Source organism: Patiria miniata, unplaced genomic scaffold, assembly GCF_015706575.1.
Source record: "Patiria miniata isolate m_02_andy unplaced genomic scaffold, ASM1570657v1 HiC_scaffold_13, whole genome shotgun sequence".
NCBI lineage: Eukaryota > Metazoa > Echinodermata > Asteroidea > Valvatida > Asterinidae > Patiria > Patiria miniata.
The window spans coordinates 4226115-4238366 of NW_024037051.1; the positions used below are offsets into that span (position 1 = coordinate 4226115).

General features: G+C 40.7%; 1 protein-coding gene across 1 annotated transcript in view; it reads right to left on the minus strand.

Annotated features, from left to right (window-relative positions):
• The window catches only part of LOC119720363 (visual system homeobox 2-like), a 30151-nt gene that overhangs the window by 1887 nt on the left and 16012 nt on the right, over nucleotides 1-12252 (minus strand). The window contains exons 3-4 of the mRNA XM_038190022.1: nucleotides 8682-8805; nucleotides 1097-1277 (exon numbers count right to left, since the gene is read on the minus strand). Coding sequence (XP_038045950.1) covers nucleotides 1097-1277; nucleotides 8682-8805 — 305 coding nt within the window. The remainder of the gene's footprint in view (nucleotides 1-1096; nucleotides 1278-8681; nucleotides 8806-12252) is intronic.

Below are 12252 nucleotides of genomic sequence, written 5' to 3' on the forward strand. Positions count from 1 at the left end.
TTTTACTAATGGTTGGAGTAATTACGGGTAAGCGGGGAATTTAGTTTGGTTTTCGCCCTTACTCCTACTCCACGTAATTACGGTGAACATTCACTGAATTCATGCTGAGTGTTTGTGTTTCTAAAACTACGAATGGTTATAGAAAACACAGAATTCTACGTTTGGCAGAACTGTAAAAGTTGCAGTGTTTTGGTCGAGCCCTTTTCTGAGTCTGGCAAACTTACGGAAATATTACATTATGAATTAAAGGTATATTCTACAACATTTTTGCAAACATCAAAAAACAAAACTACCAACTTATTATGAAATACCTTCACTTGACTGTAAGTGCATAACAGTATGTGAAAAATCATGGTACCTGGTTTGCTGTCATTTTCAAGAAAAGTGGTATTTTGTATCAAATTCCAACGATGGTCGGCCGACCATCGTTGGTTTGTACATTGCTCCAATGTATCTGTGTCGGCCTTGTGCCCAAACGTAAAACCTCATATTCCTACCAATTTGAAGAACTCGGCACGGCTTGTACCTATAACTTAGGTTTGATTCCTTGCGGCCTTGGAAATAGGATTCGACTACAGCACTGGGCCCTGATAAAAATGTTTTTCATTTTACAATATAGCAACAACAAAAGGCGACATTCGTGTAAAATATACAGAAGACGAGGTGTGAGATTACAGTGATTTCCAAATCCGGCCCGCGATTCCTGTTTTGCGACGCGGTATATTCACGTTCCATTATGCGCATGCATCAGTTGTCAACGGACTCGTTTTCTTTAAAACTCCAGAACCAAAAGTCGGTTATATCAAAGGTGACAATTTTTATTTAATTGAAAAGTAGGACTTAATTAAATAGGACTGAAAAAAAAACAAATCCAATTTTTTTGGGGGGAAAAGATTCCAACCAATGGCGTTTAGTAAAGCAGAAGCATCTAACCATAAGGCCACGGTGTCATTTAGTATTCTAAACCTTATAAAGTCATCTTTAATCACGTAATATATTATTCTAATCCCATGGTATATTTGACACATGCGTACAGTGGTACACATAGCTGTGTTGGTTGCAAAAAAAATGCACCCGGCCCAAGGGGCTGACTTACCGAGCAGCCAAGGCGCGCAGCACTCTCCTTCCCCTTCATCCGAGGATTTGAGGATACTCTCCGGTAGAGGCAGAGAGTGTCGGACCATGGCCCCGTACAGCCCGTACTCTGCCATAACGCTGCTTCGGCCCCAACACTTTTCCCTCTTGCGCCACTTCGCCCGGCGGTTCTGGAACCATACCTAGATGGGAACAAGCAGTGGGGAAAAAACGAACATTACTTAACATTGATTCTTCAAATTAAAGTGATGTGGTGTTTACAATGTAACAAAACTAGGTAAACCGTTTTTGTAAAGCTCGTCCCAGAGTGTACAAAGTTATATAAAAGCGATCTATATGGGCTGCACAATTCGTAGAATAAGCTGTAATGGAAATAGGTAACCAGTCTTGATTATCAAGTGACAGTCAGTCAGTGGGATAGGTAACCAGCCTAATTCACAAGTGATAATCAGTCAGTGCGTTAATAGGTAACGAGTCTAATTCACAAGTCGCAGCCTTTTCCCAAGCCCTGGTTTCGTCTTCAGCATCGACTCTGTCTACATCTGTTTGTGAAGGGCTTCAAGGACTCGCTTGATGATAATTATGATTATGCATGGAGGTTCCTTTAGCTGAAAATTGACTCATTTTGAGCTGCGGTCTCCAAAGTTATAGTTGGCAAATCATGGAACCCGAGCTGCATATACATTAATCAGGCTTGTCTACGTTCGGAATCATCATGAAATTGCGAGTGCTTTTATACACGATAGGGCTAAGCTTTTTTTTTCTTATCAAGCAGAACAAAACAAAATTTTGTTCGAAGCATTTAAATTCAACCACGAGAACAACGACTCAAGTTCAATTTGGTATTCGCAAGAATTTAGTGGTTGGCAACGACATGTGCCTAAACTAAGTCAGCTTTAACCTCCCAATCCTATGTCGCTGTCATCCCAGTAATAAAAGAACTTGTTGAATAGGTTTAGTAGCGACTGTAGTTTCAAACCCCACCCATTGTTCAGATCTTTCACTCAGGGACCTGAAGCCCTATCCCCGGGCACTCAAGCTCCTGTGCACGCGGCAAACGCAATCTGTTTCTCATGGCAGCCTTCGTTCATTCAACCCATTACTCATAGGTGATAGAAAACAAAGTGTTATTCGTACTCATTAATTCAACAGTGACAATCAAAGGAGAAAATTAATCTTCCAACACATCCAGATACAATATTCAGTCCAGGGGGAACCTCTCGCAAAATAACACCTTTACGGTAATTTGTGTAAATTTGCAACAATACAAAAACAATCCAAGAGTTCCACTCGGCCTGTAATAATCATAATGGTTACATTAACGAAAGGTGTACAGAATGAGCGGGCAACTATTAGGAGAAACCGAAGTAAGACCGTTATTTCCCTAGGTAAGCTGTGGCTTTGTCGGCGTTTATTGTGAACGGTCGGGCAATGACATAAACTTGGTATTGGTGTACAATAGATATTGTATTATTGTCTGATTCTTGAGGATGTCGACAACTCATGCCCAGGCTCATTTCCTAGGGGAATGAGAGGGGTATGGAGCAGGGGTACAATGGGCAACAAAACAAGGGAAATCACGCTTGCCTTAAGGAGAGTGTATTGGCGGTTATTGGTCTTCATTCTTGATTAGGCCTGCAGCACGTTTGTTGTTATTGCTGTAGATGCTGGTGATATGTATTTTTTTAAGGTGAGTGTGTTGTAACTTCTGCTGATGCGATGTTTAGCTGCGCTGCTATAGCGGTGCCATTTGTGTACGGTTACTGTTTCCACAGCTGCACGCTGCCGGTTTCTACAATATGTGCAAAGTGTGCAAGCTGCTGTCGTCAAGGGCGGATCCAGAACACAATTTTTCGGGGCCCTAAGAGGGCCCCGAACCCCACGTCGTTTAATAGGCTTCGCACTCGCATTAGTTCTAGTCAAGATACATGAATATACCCCGTCCCTGCGTTTAAGAAGTGATTGACGCCATTGGTGCCAGTTTTAGAGCTAGAACCTATACCAGTTTGGCCTGGTTAATTTGTACGGTGATTTGTACTTAAATAGAATCAACATGAATCTGGTGCCGGTGCCACAATAGGGCCTACGGCACACTAGTGCCTAGGGATAACGAAACACTTGACCAGGGCCTGTACATGTGATGTCGTTGCTGCCTTTCCTCTCGTCCGTGTTGACGCCATTATATTATTGCTTGTATGTTTAGCTGATGTTGTCTCAAGTTTTGGGGTTTTTTTTAGTTACTCATCAGGATGTAGATACACTGTTTATCAGGCATATTACTGCCTTTGTTGCTAAACTTGACAGCGTACTGCATAAATTAACAATCTCAGTCTGTAATGTCGTCAATTTGGAAATGTGTCGGTCTGGGTATAGTTTAGACGTATGATTAGAATGTGAAATGACTGAGTGAAATTGACTTTTGATTGGCAAAAGCGTACGTAACCGACGACGTAATGAGGAAAAACGCTATAGGTGTAGGGGCAGGGGATGGGGGCTAAGTTGGAGAAAATAATTCGAGATTGTCGCTTGAGCTCACGCGCTGTTGTAAGTAATGGAAGATGTTGTACGTGACTCCTGGGTCCTGCTCATCGCTTCATCCTCCGATCACGCCACGGCTATAATGTTGAAACTCATCGGGCCGTTCGAGCCGTTGCCGGGCCGGGCTGTGCCGGTCGGCATTCTCTGGCCGTGTATTCGCCCGTCAATTTCAATTTCGTGATGCGAGCGGACCGCATCGGGGCGGGAATGACGAAGGAAAAGGGGGGACCTATACGCAATTAGTTCAATGGAAGATTGATAATCTCACAATTGTTGATACTAGTGCGTCGAGGAACAACACTAGGGTATAACGGACAGTGCCTCGCGGCACTGACCGTGATGGAAATCCCGTCTACAATTTAAGCCTCGATAAATTAGTAACTAATTCACCTCTCTGCATCAGTCTATGCGCCGCGGTTAATCACTGCAGACAGAACCAAATCCGTAGTGTATACAGTTGAACTTGTTATTTCAAATCAGTATCTTGCTTGTACTGATAATAATACTTGATCTATTCAGTTACTGCTCATGCCAAGAAATAATAATGAATCCTTTTTGGCGTTAGCGAAGATTAAACCATTTTTTAGCACCCATTGTACTCCAACTTTGGAATGGACCTCGAATCCCGTATTTACACTAGCAGGAAGTGGTTTCTACAGTCGATTATTTTTCAATTATACAACAGAATTGTATTCATTTTAAAAGCAACAAAATCCGTTTCACATTAACCTGATGGTTAATTACGCCAAATTATCATCGGGTCCGCTTTAATACCCAATACTATTACGCGGTTCCAATGTTTTGCTTTTGCTAAGTAAACAGACCACTTTGTATGGAAGATTTCACTGTGCTTTATGTAACTAACACACCCCTTTAAAATCATCAGGTCTGAAAGCAATATGTAGGCCTATTTAGAATTAACTTATTATGAAAAAGTAGTCATTTTTCATCCTGTACACAAGTACTTCAAACAGGTACAGTAAAAAACCCTTACTGTGGTAATTGTTTGTGTACAGGATAAAAACGACTACTTTTACATAATTGGCATTTTCTCAGCAACCCCAAAGTGCTATTTTCAAGATTTATTTTTCAGTATTTGAAAGAAAATGCTCTAGTCTTAGCTTTAATCTGATACCAAAAACATAAAAATCCACCGATCCCTTTTTTTTGACAGGCAAATGTTTTAGGGTTGCATTTTTGGGGTCACCCTGTATATTTGTTCTGAATCAAAACTTAGCGGGCCTGATATTTTGACACTAGCAGAGTTTTTGTGAAGCGCATTTTGCATTTGAGAAAGACACTGCTATAGTTTCGAAACTGGGGCCCTTCAACTTTTTCGATTTGTACATTGTAGGTCAATCCAGTCTGTAAGCAATTTGCAGCAGTTTCATGAATCATTTTCCATTTTTTTCTAGTTTGAAATCCTTGTTTGTCAATGCATTGTATGACCAATCAAATGAAAAGCTTGATGTAGAACATGGACCCCGTGGAGCCGTGCCACCCTGCTTTCGCGGGCCTAGCCTCAAACTCAAGAAGCTGAAATCGGAGAAAAAGCCAGTAATTCGACTGAAAAACGATTCGCTGTCTGCGACGCATGACTTAACATTTCATACCAAAACAATTTCCTCTTGATACAAACACGTAAAGTGACTACATGTGCATGTAAGGGCCCTTTTCCACTGATCTATTTGTTTCACCGATCGGCAGATCGAAAATCAAGGTACCTCTTTTCATTCGACAAGCAAGGTTTGAGAAATGGATACGAATATTCAAAACAGCACTTCATTCACTGCATCTGTTCTTACTTCAAAAGAATTCATCTCAAAACACAGCCATGGCAATCACACTTGAACCCAGTCCGGGGCGGACACTCACTTTGCCAGCCTGCCAATCCCGAAGTCAACCCGTCCCGTCCCGGGCGCTCATAATGTCCCCGTTAGATCCCACAGATACACGAGGCACATGAGGTCGAACAAGCACACCGCGATGCTATTGCTTGATAAATGCACGGTTTTGACTATTAATTTAATGTGCCGAAATTGATTGCCCCATTTCGTCGCGCAAGGGGGGAAAGAAAAGAAGAAGAAGAAGAGGGGGAGACCCTTCGGTAAATTGAAGTCCTGATTATTTCCATGCAGGCGTGCGGCGGTCGGTTGAGGTAATCAAGGGAGGTTTGGTGAACGTGCACGAATATGTGTAATCAGGCACGCATTTGGAAATGCCGTGCTCTACAAGGTTGTAAAGTATATTGAAAGAAACATCTAATAATGGTTCCCCCTATACACAGCCAAGATAAATTTCCCCCGTAATTGTTAATTAATTATCATGTGGCAAGGAAATTTTTTTTTCATCCCGTTTCAAGTATCGAGTTCATTTCTCCTTTGAATGAGCACGGAGAAAACGGTTTTTATTTTGGCTCGTCTTTGAAGTCGAGGCCAATTTTAGAAATGACTCGTTATGTGGTTGAATAGCCTGAGGTTAATTTTTGTGATTACTTGGGCAACAAAGGCTTGTGACTTTGAAGTCAAACAGTGTCGCTGGAGGGCGTACATCACGCGTTTAACGTCCCTTGAAATTGTGAACATGATTTCGGACACGCACTCGCCCGCTCTAATTGAACGTTCTGATAATGTTACATCCTGACCAAATGTGAGGCACAAAGCACGAAGGTCGACTCTTCAAAGAAAGCGAAAGAACATTCAACAAAATCAGCTCTTCTTGTAACTTATAGCGAGCTGTGTGCCCCCTTCGCAACAGGATGTACCGTGAAAACTTGTGTTTTGAGAAATATTGAAAGGGCTTTTAACCTTTTTTTCACACTTAAAGAAGCTGAACTTGTTGGTGCATGTTAAGTGTGAACTAATCATAAAATTCAGGGTTTTTTGTGCTCTTTACCTATTCAACACCATTTTGAGAAACGTACACAGCTTAAACATGAAATAACATGGTAAAGGAATGTATCTCCAATAAACGACTATAAATGGGTTTGATTTGATCTGGTAAAAAATTACATCCGTATACTTGACCTTTTTTTTTTTAAAGAGAATGTCATACATTGCGCAAGGATGTATCTGGGGCTAGTTTATTCCTTTCTTGTTTGATTATGAAAAAGAGAGTTCATATTCCCATCATCTTTTCAATAATGCATAAATATCAGGCAATAGGCATATAAACAGCCTTTTTTTTCTTCAGGTCTGGAACATGTTTGCCCAAGATACGTCCTGCTACATTTTGGAACACAAAGGACATAATTTATCTGAAAATATAAAAAAAACAAAAATGTGACCCTTCTGCCAATTTTTGGTTTATTGACTAACTCACTTTTACTGTCAGTTTTAGCTGACGTTTTTATTCCATACAATTATCAAACTTGTTTCTTTTTTAGTCTGAAAATAATTACAAGATATCTAAAAAAAATATAAAAAAAAGGAATTTGGACCTGCAAAATCCAGCTTCTGTAAATTTATTTTTGACCTTACAGTGCACCTGGGCAGTTTCCATTGGTGGTTTAGTTGATAAGAATTGTTAGAAGTGGACAAAATAAGATTGCTCGATTTTGAAACTTTAATTCTCTAACTTGGAGAACGACATAAAAAAACTCCAAAACCGTTGAAAGACAAGAGCGGTGCATTATTAGGCATACGTGTTTACGCGATTGCCGTTAGGTTGCTCAATTCGGATTGGATTTCATCTAAGTCCCTTCCAATAATCCCCCAATGCTCCCTTCCGTCTATGCGAACCACCTCGGTTTTTCCCCTTCTTTTCTTTTCTTTTTTGCCCACGGGAACGGATGGGTTTTTGATGGCTTACAAATTGCTCATTTTCCAAATTGGAAAAATTAAGAAGTATTTGCGGCGGGAACACCCTGAGAGTAACTCGGCCCACCTAATTGCTTTGTAAGATGCCGGGAGAAGCCGCGGAGGGACCGGTTCTTTTGCTCGCACCAATAACCATCACACGGAGTTCCGATTTTTTGTTCTCCCCTTCTTGACAAGAAGAGAGAAATATCTAGAACGGACTTCCAGAGTTGAGTAATTCCTCTAATCCGCTTTTCTCGCACAATCCCGGATTCTTTTTTCCTTCTAAACGTCATAGAGTTTGCATGTCTCGTGATTCTTGGACCTTGAACATACCTTTTACATTAATGCCGTCTAAAAGGAAGCGTCTCATTCTATAATGCGGTAACTTAAGGGCCTTTTATTAAGAGCTTAGATTCAACAATAATCTATATTAAACATTATGAAGTTGATTTTTGAAACTATATCAAATAAGTAGATGGCAAACTTGTATGTCTAAAAAGAAAGAAAAAAGTGGTGCATGGAGTTGTCCTGAAACAAGCGAATCTTACATGTCGCTGTTTGATTTTTTCAATTCCATTATAATTTTTACAAAAGTAATTGGGCAAGAATATTGGAGCATTGGGCAGTGTCCAGCTGCATCGTGAAAAGGACAGAACAAAAGTCATTTTACTGAAATATAGTTATACCTGTGAGAAAACGACATCACTCAAATAACTGTATTTAGTTCTGCGACAAATTATCCCTTTTTTACGAATTGAAAGCACCACCGGATGAACATTGTTGCGATTCCTTTCTAGAAAAAAATGCCCAAGTCTAAAACCTACTTAAACCTCTGACCATCGAGTTAAAAATGACCGCCAGTTTTCATCTAAGTGGTGTTAACGATGCACTTTCCGTGATATTTCCGAGTTTAAAACCGAAAATATTTTTAATCGCTCGAGAAAGCAATACGAAAGCTATTCAATTTTGAATGAGACATCACAGGACAAAATCAGCCAACGTTTAGTTATGGAACAATTTACCGTCTTTATATATTTCGAATTACTTGTGGCGCGATAAGAATTCAGTTCATGTAGGGTAGAATGGTTTCCGCCCCAATCTGAATCAATAATATCAGGACAGGGAACCAGTTTACTTGTAAGGAGAATTATGTTGTGCACAAAAGCAGCCCTTTTCCAGAGAGTTACAGACACCATAAATAAAGGGGGGTGTTTAAAATCAAACAAGTTGAAATTTCGTCTATCTTACCTGGATTCTGTCTTCAGGGAGGTCTGTTTTGAGAGCCAGCATTTCTCGGGCATAGACGTCCGGATAGTGTGCGTCTGTGAATGCCTTCTCAAGCTCTTCCAGTTGGTAGCTTGTGAAAATTGTCCTAAAGGAAAGGCAGGGAAATAAAGGGACCATATTTCTTTCTTATCCAGATACACCATCAGTAAGCCAACAAGCGACAAGAAGGAAGAGGCCTAGGCCTATCCTATTTTGCCAAAGGTGCAATCAAGTTTGTTCACATGTGTAAGATGAGTTCTATTCCTATCAGACCTATATCTTTTCCATACTTTTACCACGGGTGTCTCTCTACATACCAAAGGGCAGAATGTACAGTGTTTGAAAGGAACACGGGAAAACATATTGAAAATAGGATTTCATTTCAAGTGAACCCATTAACAACCTTGAGAAACTTGGCGAAGTTACATTGTTGAAACAAGCCACGAATGGGTACAGGATCATTCAGGTGGCATCTGCTAAGCCAGCCAGCCATCCAGAGCGCTCCGACGTGTTACTATACTGACTTGTCAACACGTGCAACCCCCAAAATTCCGTCTCTGGTTCAAATGCTGACAGGACACCCTCGGCTTAGCTCAGGAATCAAGACTCCCCAACCCTTTCCCTAAATTATACCCTTTCATGTGCTTCTCACAGACTATAGATTTTTAGGTTTCTTTCTCCACTATACATTATTGTCTGAATGCATGAGTCACGTCAACTATACAGACGTTCTAAAAAAAGAAAGGAATAAAGAAGGACAATCCATCCCAACTTGACGATCATCAGCCGTCAGTCACGAGTACCGAAGCCCATCTAAATTGGCTTAACCAAGACTAAACATTTCCGACAAGTGACAGCCCAAAACGCTGCACTAATTGGCGCAGACCAATAACGGTGGACAGCTAAGCAGCGATAAAGGGACACAGAGAGAGTGGTTTTCCTCCAGGGCACAGACCTCACCGGTGAGATAAGGTGCATTTCGGGTCCCGTTAACACCGGCTGGCTTGTAATAGCTTTGCAGTCAGGTCGACGGAATGTCTGCTCAAGCCTCGCTGTATTAAACGGTATTCCCCTTTCCCCGTCACGGTTTACCCAGCTGAAGTGTTTGTCAAACAAACAGCTGCCAACTGCATGTCGCTCCACATCAATTTGTTAAAATATTTCCATGACAAATTGCCGGCCACTTTGGGTAATCAGGGGGAGACAACTTCAGTTGTACTTGACATCAATTTTCGAGGTTGGTTATTTAAGTTGTGCCTCGTCACTGTCACCCGATGACCGTTTGCCCGAGTCAAAACGATTCTAGCGATGTACTGTAGTTAACTCATGATTCGCACTGTACTTTTCGTGCCCATTTCTTGTGATCTCGCATTTCCGTTGCGTTTTGACTTTAACATATATTTCTGTGGAACCAACAGTGGCTAGCAAGCGGACCGCGAAACCACTTTTCTGAATCATATCAATCATGAACGTTTATACTGAATGTGCTCACTATCTTGTTTAGTTCGATATTCAAAACCAATCGCTTCATTCAGAACCAGTTACAAGATAAAACTGGAACAAATCTTTAAGGAATTTTGATCTAAGTTTCTGTTTAACTTGTGTTGCATTTCCGTAGGTTTTTCCTGTGGATCTGTGTTGAAGTCGAGTAAATTTCCTATACGAGTATAAGAGTACATTGCCATGAGTGCGAGTATGAGTACGAGTAGTTGGTCATGAGTACGAGTACGAGTATGAGTACGAGTACGATGTACAAGAACGAGTACTTTCCAAGAGCAGGAACAAATTTTAGCTTTTTGCTGTCAAACTAGACATTAAATGAAGAAGCCTCCCAAAATAGTAGAAAATTGGTTCTTTTCCTGAATTTAGCGCTTAATATTTTTTTCTTGCGGGAGAGCATTGGCAAGAGTATACAGGACAGTACGAGCGCGACGGTACCTTGTCGTGAGTACGAGAGCGAATACGAGTACGGGTAACATTTTTCTTGCGAGTACGAGTACCGAGTGCGAGTACATTTTCATGAGTACGAGTACCAAAAACATTTACTCGAGTACGAGTAACACTGCTGTGGACATTATCACACGTTTTGAATCAAAGTACTATCTTCAAACAAACTTCAGGTTCCAATATAAACATTCTTCGTTCTGAAACCCGTGCGATTTCAACGAGAAAGGTCACACGAACGAGAGATTGGGAACCAGACTCGATCGCCACAACAGCAATCGGAACTGGACTTGTGTTATACATTCGAGCTCGTTCAGACCTCTCCCCTTTTTTCAAATGTTCAAAAGATCTCTGGTGATGTATGACTGCTCGTAACTCGCGCACTGCATTTGTTCTTCCAATAACTTGCTGGTTAGCTGCTTTGTTTTCCATATATACTATATTTATGATTGGAGCTAATAGATAACTTCATTCAACAATGAAATTTAAAAGATTCATCTTACTCTCCACTCTCTACGATCATAGCCGCAGTTTGTTTTGCCAATTCAATTAGGACGTCATTGCCGTAGGGCGTACTATATACATTTTATGTTCATTGCAATATCGACGTCTGTGCACTACATTTGACATGGCTTCACCCCTGACTTGAGACTGGTCCCAAGCAATGCCAACCCCAGTATTTATTTTTACCTCTAAATCAAATTACCGGGATGACTTTGGTCTTGTGCCCTAGGGCGTGTAGTTTGAAGACCAATCGCTCTGTACACACATGATCAGCTTCGATTCGCCCCCCTTTAATCGATGCGTGGAAATGCTAATAAGACCTTTTGGGTGATTCTGTGATTCAGCTCTGTTGATTACCGAGTCTAATATGAAGTCTGCCAGCCCTTTACTGCATGAAATCAGTCGTATGCCTTTTTGACGTCAAACTAACACGGACGAATACCATTTCATTGGTTTCTTGTTTAGACTTGTTCACAAGCACTTCATGACGTCAACAATGTTAAGTTTTGTTTTTAAGCTAACTAGCTCGGTAGGCTAATAAATTCCTCTGAAGCTTCAAATCGAAGAATGGGATATACAGAATGAGTCAGAATGATCTGGACCCAAGTTCACCATTTTTGTGTGTCGCAAATAAAGTGTATTGAGAAAAAACTGATTGTTTCATATGAATGGTTATATAACCTTGTCTTCCACAGGAATTTGATTTGTTCAAATTAGTGGCTGTGGTGAGGAGTTATGCCATTTTCATTGAAGTGGCTCTTTTTCCAGTCTGCACACGGAATGGTTGGGTTTTTTTAATATGTCAATAACTTCAAGTGAGTCAGTCACCATGCATGGATAGGTTTTTATTTGTTTTTACACTGCTTTACATCAGTACGCGATTTCAATCAATTTGTTGAACCATGGAACCGTGGTCAGAGTGTTGGTTTTTTTAGCGGGTGTTCTTTGCTAGCGCTTTCTTCAAAATGGTAAAATGGATATGCATGAAACTTTCACCAAATACGTCCAAAATACCAGCCTATAACATATTTCATTTGCACTTGTTTTGATTATTGCTACATATTTTAAATTATTTCCTTTAATTTGGGTCCAGATCATTCTGACT